This window comes from Pygoscelis adeliae, unplaced genomic scaffold (assembly GCF_000699105.1).
Source record: "Pygoscelis adeliae isolate BGI_AS28 unplaced genomic scaffold, ASM69910v1 Scaffold66, whole genome shotgun sequence".
Taxonomy (NCBI): Eukaryota; Metazoa; Chordata; class Aves; order Sphenisciformes; family Spheniscidae; genus Pygoscelis; species Pygoscelis adeliae.
This window is the reverse complement of record NW_008825167.1, coordinates 6674828-6688155: the sequence shown is the minus strand read 5'-3', so window position 1 is coordinate 6688155 and position 13328 is coordinate 6674828. Positions and strand designations below refer to the sequence as shown.

Here is a 13328-nt window from a genome sequence, read left to right as displayed (position 1 = left end):
TAGGAGAACTCAGTTCTTTCATCTCATGATCCAGAGCTATGCATTAATCTATGCTATCAAAGCTACAGCGCAAATTACACGCCCACACGTTTTAATAAAGAGATCACAACTACTCTGGGGATCTTGTAGATGATAGTGTGGAGGACAACAAATACCTTAATGATGTATTTTAACTGATGAGTCACAGTCTACCTGATCATCTGTGTCTCCAGATCTCCTCTCTTGCAGTTTTACATTGTTAAAATTTAACCATTTACCAGTTTACCAACCTGGTCAAGTTATATTTGTTTAAGCTATGCAAAATGACAGATTAATTCTGCATTAATGTTTGGTAGTGTCATTTTTGTTTTGATCAATGCATTACTGTTGATTTTTTCCCCTTTTTTTCTGTAGAGCTCTCCTCATGGAAAGACTGCTCATAACCAGAAAAAGGCTGGTGGTAATGGCTTTACATGTACTGTACTGGAATCATAGAAACAAAGAGCTCAGTGAGAAGAGTTGTGGGAAGAGAAAGGGGTTTATACCTTGAGCAAATCAGAATGACTTCTAGAATAGATGCTATTCCTGCCTAATGATTCTGAACTGCAAACTGTCTGTGTATGTTTTAGGCACTGTGAGTCTATGCTGTTTTGTGTAGCTCTGTCACTCAAGCAGTGAGAGCAATTAATATGCATATTAATAGTGTCATAAACAGGCTGCTGTGTACAGTCTTCTTGCTTTGCTGCTAAATCCCTTGCCCCAACAACCAGCTGAGCAGTACCAGCAAAACAAAAGTCAGCATTGATGAGGTCTGTCGGCTTTTGCTTATGACTTTAGTCAGCGAGACATATGTGACTGAAGCAGATATCACTAGTTTTTCATCGCCAGGATTCTTCTTGATGTTTCATGCCTATCTTGTTCTTCACCCTGCAAGACAAAAAAATCAAATCTCCAAATGGTGCAGCATTTTCTAAGCTATAGTGTTCCATTTTAGGAAATTCCACAAGGTATTTTTGGGTATATTATATGTGTATCTTTGTCTTCAGTAAAAAGTAACTGATGCAGATTTACACAAGCTGCCTGGGTTATTCCTTGAGAAGATAAAAATCTGCATCATACATATATATATATATACACACACACACACACTCTTCATATTTTAGTGATGTTAAAATATCCAATATGGTTGAAGTAAATTAAATATAAAATATGTTCCTGTCTGTGTAAATCAAGTAAAATAGGGCAATATTTTAAGCTGACTAACATCAGTGGCAGAGGCAATAAGTCTGTTCTAGCAAAACTGGTAGACACCCTAAAATTTGCCATTTGGGGGCTGTATTCCAGGTGGCATATCATCTGGCTGGAGACTACAAAGTGATCATAATGGGTTTGTGTTCTTGCTTCTACATAGCTCACTTGTAATTCTCATTTTTAGTAATTTGGCCACATTTATAATCATGTTCATTTTAATGATGTGTAAAAATCTGTTGTTGAATGTCACTTGGTGTTCCCTGTGCTACTAATAGAACAAAAATTACTAGCTTTCAGAAATTAGATTTTATTTTACAGATTGGTTATTTAAAAAAAAACACCTTAGAATAGAGTGTTTGGGAGTTTTGAGATTGTGTAATTAACTAAAATCACTATAGTAACTGCAGTTTTTGCAGTTTTTGGCAATGCCTTAAAACCAAGATACGTTGTAAAACCACAATTATATTGAAGGAGAAAAGAGAGGATTTCCTCATACTTACAGTGGCATTGAAGGTGAAAAATGAAGAGAAAGCTTTCTTTTCTAATTAAAATTTTAAGGCTCCACGTAATGCTTTAATTATCTTTTCTCAGCTTTGACTCCCACGGCTGGATACTGAATTCCTGCGGGATTCTCCTAGACCCTAGGATGCTTTAATGCTTCAGCTGGTTGTTCTGTATTATTTTTTGAGGGAACTGACGGAGGCGATATGAAAATGTTGTGCTAATAAGTTTCCCAATCCCTTAGAGTTCCTCTTGCTGGAAAATATTTTTCAGTGCTGCCTCTCCATCTCCGTTTCTGCCACACACAGGAGTTGCAACACAAAGAGTATCTGCTGGAATTGGATGCTAAATTAATTCGCTTCTTATTATGCCGTACAGAATAGTTGCCTGTGTTACAGAGGACATTGCTGAAGAGCTGTATGAAATGGCCTTTTGCTTTTGGAAGTATTTGTATCCGGCAACAGGTATCCAGGTTCTGTCTGTCCTGTGTCAAGTTCTGGATAAGGCGTAAAAGCTGGGACTGATGCATTTCTATCCCTGTATCGGATACCAGAGCTCATACTACATACCATTTCTTCATAAACACTATACTATTTCTGTTTTTCACTTTCAGTTTTTCCAGTTCAGGATTATTTTTGAAGTTTAAGTATTTCTGTGCTCTAATCTCATATTATTTGTCCTTTTGCAGTATGAGTGAACATTTGAGAGCTTTAAATGGATGTTTGGTTACAAGGAAGTGTTAGAAAAAAATGTCATGGTGAAATTGAGAAAATCTTAGTAGAACCTAAGCAATATCTAACTTCTTGTATTTTCAGTTCTCTTTTTCTCTTGAATTTTACAATATCCTTATCTTGCAGGTTTTATCCCTTTTTGGTTTAAATTTTAAGAAAAACAGTAAATGTAGTACCTTGCAAGTATCTGACACTAAATTTGATGGTTAGAAAGCAGCCCTGTTGATTACTAATGCTCTTAAGTTATTTGTTCATATGCACTCTTATAGAAGTTTTATCTACGATGACCAAAAAAGCTACTGGGGAGAGAGCACTGTTAAAGTTGATAAATCCTGCACTGAGATTGTTGTTTATTTTAATTCCCATTTGAAATACAGTATCTTTGTATTCTCCTGAAAACCCAGGCCAGAGTGGTAATGAGTTTGAATAAGCCAGTTGTCTAGGTAGTTTCTTATGGTGGATCTATTCAGCAAGATGCTGCTTCAACAGCTGTGTTTTTTTGAAAAGTCCAACGTGGTAAGTGCAACGAGAATGCTCTGCAGTTAGAGGTTTGAAGAGCTGAGGAAGGATTCCAGAAAATGTTCCTCCAATGGAGTGGGCAGCTGCAGAAGCTGCAAGGGTGTGGAGCAGAAGTTGTTGCTGTTGATTTCAAATTCAGTAGTCTTCCACACTCAGGAATTTTTCCTGACTGAAGATATCACTTAGGTCACATGGCTAATCCCATTAGCCAAATTACTTATTTCAATCAGCTGACCTCAGATTGCCCAACACTACTGGGGCAAAAAAAGCTAAGGGGCTTCAGCAAATCTTGCAGTGTATGAAAAATAATTCCTCTCCTGTGGAATTCAAAAGGTTGACAGCAGATGGGCTTTTTAGCACATGTCGTAACATGTATGGAGCTGAGCATTGCTAATACATGTGATAATATGGTAGTCTAGTCAAGTCCACTCCTTCTGGTGGTGCCTAGCTAGATTGTTCCTGTTAGAGGGATTTGCATGGAGCTGTATTTGTTTCTCAAGACAGAGTTTTGAAGCCTTGGGAACACTTCATGGGTTGGGGGTTTTTCCCTCTTTAACTTTTTATCTTAAAATAGAGAGAAAATACATAAGGGAATGCATTTAGAAACCCTCTTGACTTATAAAATATTAGGGTTAAAAAGTCAAGAAATAAAGTTCTGAATTAAAGCTTCTTTTAACCTGCTTTAAATGTAGCTTCTGGGGTTATTCCTTAAAATATAGTCCTTGGCTAAATAACTATATGCTGTTACTCCAATAATAAGACATGTTCTGGATTTACTCTCAAATTGAGTGTGTAGCCACCCCCTTCACTTAAAATAATTGTAAAAAAACCATTAATCTCACAATTTTCCTCCCAACTATATCAAAACCAGTACATGTTAGAAACCAAAGGGTTTTAACCTGCTGTTTATTGTGTTTCTTGTGGGAGTATCCAAAAAGAAACACCAGAGGTACTGCAAAAAGCAGAATGGGAAGTAGTAATTTTTTTTTTTTTCATTGCCATGGAGTCATACATACCAAACCCCTATCATTTTCCTCTTGTCATTCCTCATGTATACAACCTTTGTCTTTCCCCAACTATTGTCTGATCTTTTAGATGGCCTTTGGAGCAGTTGTTTGTTCTTTTTTTTTTGCAAATTGGAACCCAGAGTTGACTACAGCCTTATGAAGTATAAAAGTAAGAGTAATAGCTTGGGAAAGACAGGTTGACAGGTTAGTGGTGGGGTTTCCAGTTACAGCCTACACGAGTATCAGTGGGATGAATGTACCAGTTACTGAAGCAGTTTTAGAAATTGTGTGGATAGTAACATAGATTTGCCTGCAGAACTTTTGGATGAGTGTCAATGCCCAACAAACTCAGCACAAGGCCTACAGTATCACAGATGGTTACCTAAAATGACTGGCCACTTCTGAAAATGTCAGTCATAATCTTCTCGTTCCACGGTGCCGTTTTCCATTATGTATGGATACTACTGCTTAACCTGGCTCACAAGTATCCTTTGGAACTTAAAAGCTGTAAAGCAGATTGGTTCCACGGGTGAAAGATGATATGGTGTACAATTACATTACTGGGGTTTGTTTGCTTGTATATATTTGACTAAATTTCACAGTCAAGCTTTGACACCAGGCAACTGTTCTAGAGATACATCTTTAAAGTGCTGAAAGAGTCTTGCCACTCTTCTAACATGACAAATGGAGAGTAGTTCTTAAATTGCTAGCCAAGTTAGGTAAGAAGCTAATTAATTGTATCTGCCAGAGGGTATCTGTTCCTTTATAATGTATAAGCAGGTTTGCTGTTTGGAATCAAGCTTTTACATAATGCCTTATTTCTTGATATTCGCCTTCAGATGTGTTAACTTTGCAATGTTTTTACAGTATGAAAAATAAATACATGATAAGCATTGTTTATATGATAAACATTTCACAAGGGGAATTCCATGCTTATTTTGGTCTTATCTCTTCTTAACCTAATTCCTTGGGTAATGCAGGGTTCCCTTCAACCAAGAACTTGAGAAAATGAGGGCTTGTCTCTAGCTACTTAGTATGGCTACTTATATTCTGCAGTGATACTTGATTCTGCAGATATTGGCAGTGAAACATTTCAGATCTGAGTGTAGTCTGACATTAATGAAATGCTTCCTACGCATCTGGTATCAGCTGAGAATTTTGAGCCAATTTATGCATCTTAGATAAGCCAAGTAGGAATGGTATTCCTTATAGAACTAAAAAATTAACTTGTTTGAAGGAATAATTTGGACATAAGGTAAGCTGAACTCTGTAGATCAAAATTCAGGTTTATTTTCTATAGCATCAATTTAAAAAAATCGAGAGAATCTTTAATATTTGCATAGCTGCAATCACTGCTGTTTGGGATACCCTGTTAGAAGAAAAGCTGTCTCTTTTGCTGTTCATCTGAAACCACGGCTATGTTTCTGTTCTTACAGTATTTCTGACTGCCTCTACAATATTAATTTTCTGGCTACATTCTTTAACAGTGAGATACATTTTAAAGTAAAGAACAGATGGTCGTTAGTCATTCTTTGAGAGTCATTTTTGTCTAAATCTGAGTTGGCTCTGTTGGTAGAGTAATTGTTTCTAACTTTACTGATTCTTAGGTCCAGTTTTAAATTATTCTGGAATGTTCACTTTTCTCTTTCCCATGGCACAAGCAATCCTGAATACAAAATATCCTCTCTTCTGAACTCCTTGTATATGGCTATTATACTTTATGTGTGACTGTGCATATGAGAGTATGTTACAAATGGGAGTAGGCATACATGCTGACCTTCCATCCCACAGTGCTGAAGCAATTCATGTGCGCTCTGTGCTAGGGATTTTTAGGACCAAAAAGTTCCAGCCAGTCTTGTGGTGGGACATGACCGGTCTTAATGACACACCACAAAATCTAACATGGAATAGCCTGGAACAGAAGTAGGTCAAATCACGTCCTTTGGAGGAATTAGGAAGTAGGTAAAACTGCATTCCTCCCAGTTGGAGGAGACTTGGAAAGGCAAACGTTATTATCAAAATTGGTCAGAGCTTGGTCAGAATTGTGGAATGAGCTGAGCCTTTCTTCCTTTCTGCAAAATGGGAAAGGACTAAGCAGTTTATATTCTTGAAAAGCACTCTTCACAGCTCTCTGCCCACTTAACACCTTACTTTGAAATATTTCTTCAACTGTGATTTGGAGGGAAGATTCATCCTTGAATCAGCACCCCTGCTTTCCCCTGCACTAAGGTTTTTGCTTATTGGGAGTTTCAAAGAGACCATTGTATTGGGATTGTATAATTACATACAGACTGCATTTGTCTCTGTCATGAGGTCCAATGCTTGCCTTGGAGAGCAATTTATAGTGCAAATGTGTATATCACTGTAAGATCAATTCTTTTAAAAACAAGAAAAAAAAGTAGACCTTATTTGGCCATGTTACGAGGCAGGCAAACTCCTTTTTCTGTATATGTGAGCACTTGTGCTAATAGGTAATCATCTGCCGCATACCATTGCGAATCAGGGATCGCTTCCTGGCTCTTACTACCTTTCAGTTTACTCCTTCGTAAGCCGTGTTCTTACATGACCTTTTCATTGTCTTGAACACAGACCTTTCCACACTGACAGGCTTGCTATTATTTTTTAATTTTTTATATATATAAAAATAAAATATCCCCTATGGAAAAGCAAAGGAAAAATTGAGAGAGAATTCTTACTTGGTTCTCAGTATCTTTAATAAACCTAATTAGTCGTGGTGCTGAGGGAACTGTAAACCTAGAACTAACATCTTTTTACAAGAATTTGCTTTTGTTAATAGCAATAGATAACATGAACAAAATGAGTCTCTTGCAGGCCTGCTCTTTACTCTGTCTTTGAAAGAATGGGAAGCCAGTTAAGGTACTCATGCTACACGTTTTCCATTGATATTTCTATCAATAACTAATCTCCAGTATTTATTTATTTTCAGTTCTGTTTTTACTCAGGCTTTTGAGATTGTATGGCCTAATAAATTCATTTTTACTTTTTAAAGGATTACCTGTATAGCCTACAAGTAGAACTTCAAAACTATATCCCATAAAATTTTGTTATAAATAATTATAAATGTTACCTATGTGTCTTATCCTGCAATAACTGTTCATGCATACTGCCATATGGATGGCATCTGCAAGGTGGTGAATGTTTCAGCACCTAACAAAAAGAGATTGAACTCACAATGTGTTAGAAACTACTTCCTTCATTATGCATACTATTTATGTAGTCAGTAACTTTTTTTTAACATAGTAGTTGTCTGCGTAGTAGAGAGTGCTGGAGTTTTGGACAGCCAAGTATGATTATAAGTAAAATATTCTAGTTTGTTGTAATCATTGGTGAGAGTAATTTCTCTCCGATATGTGGGGAAAATGCTTTCGTGTTCCTCTGTCTCTGAATGTAGTAGAGTAAGAAGGCATGTCTCCTTCGGTCAACACAGTGAATCCTTAGGACTTCAGTGTAATTGCATCCTGTGCTCTACTCCCAATTAAGGGTTTTTCCATTGGCAAAGTGCTACATTTTCCCTAAATACTTCCTTTTTTCAAAAATACATCTTGATGTACAAACAGTCAGGTAATTCCTGATATTTGAAGAAGCTGGATTCCCACCAAAGCTTCCCTGCAGTCTCAGGTTGTTTCAGGCTTTCTCTCCATAAGGAGGTGGGGCTGGAAATGGCTGGCAACTGGGCATCTGTTTTTTTAAAAGAAAATTTAAATCTCTAGTAGACATTTGGTGACACATTTTAATCTCTTTGGAGTTGATGAGCCATTCTGTTACAATAGTTTGACATTTCAGTAATTTCTACAGTTAGGCATATAAGGGGACTAATCTACTTCTCTACTGTGTAAATGATGTTTTATCACTCTTCTTTCCATTTTTTTTCATGTAAGGCTATATTTAGATTCTATTCTCACTATTTTAAGGTAACATAATTCAGAAATTCTTTTTTCAAATTAACTTCCACATTAATAAATTTCTAAGTTGACTTCAGAACTGACCTTCTCATTTTTAGGTTGATATTCCCCTTTTGGATTTTTGGAGTTATGGTCTCAGGACTGAGCTTTTAGAAGAAGTTAATGTGAAAAATGGCATGGCACTTTGTAATAGCTAAGGAAAATGCAATAAAATACAGACAAATGATCTTCAGCCTAAAAGTTTTTTGCAGCTATACCACAGAGTGAAAATCAAACGTGGTGGTGATTGATTGCATGTTGATTAACTTCAACAAGAATTTACAGCAATTAGTTCCGGTTTGCTATAGAGTCTTGCCTGAGTCATAAATCCCTTAGGATTTGCTGAACACCCTCAATAACTGAGTGAAGATTTACATTCTTTTTCTCAAATTTTTTTTTCTCCGACAGTAGTTTAATGACGAGTTCTTGTTCATCTGATGACCTCGATCAGGAAGAAATCCAGCTCGCTTTGCAGGCTGCTAAAATTGCTACCCGAGAAAAGATCAGATCCAGGTTTCATAGCAGTAATGATCTTATTCACCGCCTCTTTGTCTGTATCTCAGGTATGAGAGTAGCCTTTTGTTCTAAATGTAAAAACTATTTACCCTTGGGGTTTTTTTGGTGCACAAAAAGTTATGATAGATTGGACTAGAGATGAAGTTGCAGGAAGACTGTTTTGGGGCCTCAGTTGCAGCCTGGTCTAGAAAGACCTGTTACCTGATGGGACTTAACAGAATCAGAGATGCAGACATCTTAGACCTGTAGTGATGAAGAGTTTGGACATGCAACAGGTTTGACTTCAAAGTGCTTCCTTTTTCTTGGTGATGCCCTGTGTCTTCAAGGGAAGAAGTTTGATGCAGCAGTTGTATTTTGATGCAAAAGCAATCTCTCAGTGTTTCCTGCCAAAGGACAAGGAAGATATGTATCAAATCGCAGGTAGCATAAAGGCCAGAATGTAACTTGGCCATTATGGAAAATTAGTTTAATTAAATGTTCAATTTTTATTCCTAACACAAGCAGGTGATCCCCTCAAAAAAATAAATATGATGCTGTTACTGGTAGCAACAGAAAAATTTACTTTTTTTTTAAGGGTGGTGTAATAGTCTAGCAATGGTTTACCTGTTTTCTCAAACTCCTAGGTGTTGCTGACCAGCTGCAGACAAACTATGCTAGTGATCTGAGAAGTATCTTAAAGACCTTGTTTGAGGTTATGGCAACCAAACCTGAAACAGAAGACAAGGAAAAGCAAAAGAAAGGTAAAGAGATTTAAAGAGTAGTTTTCTCTAGTGAATTTCTGCTGGTAACCTCATGTGGATCCATGAACTATCTGACAAAAATTTCCTTAACATTTTGTTAACACTCTGACAGGACTCACTGTACAGTGATTCGACCTAAGTTTAAAAAAAAGTCATGGAAACAGACTGTAAACAGGTTGAAGTCACTGGAAGTATAGGTACACAGGTGTACGTCTTGAGTCAAATGTTGAAAAAGTTAAAGCCTTCAGAGTGCATCTGCTCATTTCCATATTCGTAGCCCATATGGGCACAACATAATGTATGCATATCCATATTTGGACTTCATAGATTCCCCCCCCCCGTATCATTTCACACTGGACACATTTTAATTTACCAAGACACGTATCTTTGAAGTTTAAATAGCTGTGTAAAAAGAGCAGACAGATGAGAATGCTCAGGAAAATGCTGAAATCTGGCCTGTCTTGCAGAATGCTGAATTTGGCTTCAAAATAGAAAAATAGCCACTTTTGAATTCTAGATAATTAAGATAATGGAACCAGAACTAGATCATGAGCCAATCCAAGAAATTTTTTCTGTCACCATTTTGATTATTTCTTTTTCAAAGAGGGAAGTCTGCTAACTTATCTAAAAATAACCATGTCATCCCAGCAAGACTGCAATTACCTTTGTCCTTTGTTATGATTAGAACTATCAGCATCTGAAGGTTATCAGAGCTCTCTTTCCCCTCCCCCCCCCCCATGATTGAAAACTTTTGCTTTCCCTTTCTCCCAGTTTGATTTAAAAGCATTGAGGATTTCATATGAAACACTAAGTTAAAAGTTGGTTAAATTTAGCAGAAAAACCTTCAATCCAGCCCAACTCTGCAGTGGGATAATGCACAACATGCATTACAGTGCTTTCTTACTTGTGGTTGAAACTTCCACAACATTTTTATGGTGGCAGGATATCACAATGTGAAAAGAGACTGCTTTCATTGGCAAGAATTAGACAGAATTGCTGAAGAGAAGGATCAAAGAGCTCCTGAACATTCTACAACCTCCTTTTAGGTAGTTGTAGAGAGCAATGAGGTCTCCCCTCAGCCTCCTTTTCTCCAGGCTAAACAACCCCAGGCTAAACAACCCTCTCTTCAAATAAGAGTAATAAAGAAACTGGAGCTGTGAAGAATTATCACTAGGAAATGTATTAGCCAACAGTACTTGGTTGGAATAATTTTTAATGGATGAACTATTACATTAAAAAAAAAAAAAGGTGTTGACAACAGTAAGCATAAGCAAAATGAGCGAATAAAATTCAGGGACTTTTGGGATGAAGTTTCTTTTTGATATATGTGATTTGATGTGTGTGATTCACTTAGGGAATCTCTGGTTGTTCTTATAATCTACTTCTTTGTAAAGGATCCAAGAAATAAAATACAAGATGCAGCTAAACTGCTAGAAGTAAGAGGATACTATGTCCTGTAATAACAGCATCTTTCATTTCTGTTGTCATTCCAAAGAAGGAGAGGAGACTTTTAAATCACTGTTTGTGTCAGGGTAAAGAAAAAGCAAGAAGTATAAGAAGGTACATATAGATGCTACTGTAATCTAATCCCAGAAGTCCTAACATGAATATTTTAAGTGCAAATTGGAAAAATATGAATTTCTGTACTTTTGGTTTGTTTTACAGTTAATCAGGGCTTAAGGAATGCAGCACTGGAAGACTGTGCTTTATGTCAAGAAAGTATATCATCCTCAGAACTTGCAGCAAAAGCCAGAGATGGGGACTTTGAAGGTACTTTCTTTTTTCTCAGAATTAAAATGAGACAACACTGATGTGTTAAAAAAAATCATTAAAATGAAAAGAAAACTCTCAAAGTTTGGCTCTGGAAAATGACTATATGTCATGGTTTAACCTCAGTCGGCAACTAAACAGCACACAGCCGCTCGCTCACTCCTCCCCCCCACCCCCGGTGGGATGGGGGAGAGAATTGGAAAAGCACAAGTGAGAAAAACTCCTCCATCACGCGCAACGGTTACTTGGGAAGACAAACACTATCTACTCTGAATGTCCCCCCCTTTCTTCTTCTTCCCCCAGCTTTATATACTGAGCATGACGTCACATGGTATGGAATGTCCCTTTGGCCAGTTTGGCTGTGCCCCCTCCCAGCTTCTTGTGCACCTCCAGCCTTCTCAGTCGGTAGAGCATGGAAAACTAGAAAGTCCTTGGCTAGTGTAAGCATTACCTAGCAACAACTAAAACATCGGTGTGTTATCAATTTTGTTCCCATCCTAAATCCCAAACACAGCACTGTGCCAGCTACTAAGGTAGGAAATTAACTCTATCCCTGCCGGAACCAGGACACTATAAAATGTTGTCATAGTATGGTTTAGAGACAAAGTCAGATGATAAACTGACCATATTTCTTTCAGATTTTTTTCTAACAGCCTCATGAAACTCTGATATACAGATTGTCATATCCAGTATGAATTCCTTTGTATCAGTGGGGGAAGGTTCTGTATAATAAAGGCTTTGATATATCCTGTGACTTTGCATGTGACAAGTTTTGGAGGGTTGTGTAAGACACAAAGCCCTATGTAAGGTCTTCTCAGCCAAATCTGAAGAGATCTTTTATATCATTGGCTATTATGTGGAGGTGCTACTTTTTCCCACAGTAGAAGTACCTTTCATATTTTCTTCACTTTTGTCTTTGATCAAAATATTTTGGTTATTATTTTCATATTCTTTACCATATTACTTTAAAGAAAAAGTTAGTTTTAGGTAATTCTGCTGAGGTTACTCGAATCTTACTGAATACATGGTAAGAGTGAAGAAAAGTGCATACGTAAGTCTCAAGTTTTGGTCGGGATTCAAGCATTCTGAGCTCAAAAGTTTTTGTTTCTCTTTTTAATCTGAGCTGCTGCAGGAGTGCTTAGGAATCAGTTATGGACTATAGTGCCAGTGTATGGTAAACGTTGTATTAAAAAAAAGGATTAAAAGATATCAGAGCACTTTCAGTCAAAGAATAAGAAAAGAGAAAGTAGATGTATGAGATGGAGCATACAAGAAAGCAATCAGCTTTGATCTTCAGGGCTAAGTGGTCGTTTCAGCACACCAGGAGCCCAATTATTGCAGTGGTAGTGTCTCTGTGGTCAAGTGGGAAATACAAAACAACAGTCAACTGTGAAACTGTATCTAAGCTTCCCAGAAGTTCAAGTGTGTATGTGTCAAGTCCTACGCTAACACATCCTCTAATTTCCCTGTGCTTTAAAACTTTGATCTGTTGTTGTCTATTTGTCCACATACACTACTGTTCTTCCAGTGAGAGGTTTTGAATGCAGGATGACCGAGAACTGAGTGATAAGCAGCGTATGTCTCTGCTTGTATGCAGAGGCTGGTGACCAACAGAAAAAAAATGTTGGTTCATGTCACTTGTAATAAAGATCAGAAACTGGGGGGAGGGGGGGAACTCTTAAAGATTAGGTTTTAGAGTAATGCTACATATTTATAAGTTATTTTGTGCCTTTATAAAACCCATGGTTTGTTTGCTCACCCTTCTTCTGAAGCTGAAGGCTAAAGGATCTCAAATGTAATCTATTTATTTAGAACAGTAGCGCTAATTCATGTATAATGCACTGTAGAAATATCTCTTCTGGAGGAAGATGATGTGGTGGCAGATAAAGAACTGGTCAGTAGTCATTTTAATTGGTTTTTCTATTGTGCCATAATTCAGAATGTCACAGAAGGTGCAGTAAAGAACAAATCTTCAAGCAAAATCCTTACCATGTATAGGCTGTATTGGAAAAGAATGCAAAAGATTATTCATTCTCTACCATTTCAGTTCATATTCTTTTGTTCTGAATCAATGCCTGATGCTGTCAGTGAATTTGACTTACAGAACTTGAAAGCAAGTTATTGTGAACTGCAGGATGCTGAATAACTTTCTCACAGTGGATTTTGTCACGGCAAAGTCACTTCACTTCCCTGGCATGTTATTCAGCTTTTAAGGTTCTTCAGCTTTTCATGGCACCTTCTATTGGCATGGGGAAGGCTTTATGTTTGCAGAAGTGCAGCCTATGGCTTGGGATGTTATTTATTGAAATAGAGGACAACATTCTGGGTGCTTAGGTGATGTTATGGCTGCAT

At 37.3% G+C, this 13328-nt stretch overlaps 1 protein-coding gene across 3 annotated transcripts in view; it reads left to right on the top strand.

The window, feature by feature from the left end:
- The window catches only part of ZFYVE28 (zinc finger, FYVE domain containing 28), an 83419-nt gene that overhangs the window by 58960 nt on the left and 11131 nt on the right, over nt 1-13328 (top strand). The window contains exons 9-12 of one of the 3 annotated variants that reach the window (XM_009328798.1): nt 6672-6694; nt 8362-8513; nt 9090-9206; nt 10872-10976. In XM_009328798.1, the coding sequence (XP_009327073.1) occupies nt 6672-6694; nt 8362-8513; nt 9090-9206; nt 10872-10976 (397 nt within the window). Of the gene's footprint in view, nt 1-6671; nt 6695-8358; nt 8514-9089; nt 9207-10871; nt 10977-13328 lie in introns of all 3 variants that reach the window. The other 2 variants (XM_009328797.1, XM_009328796.1) reach the window with 2 other exon arrangements.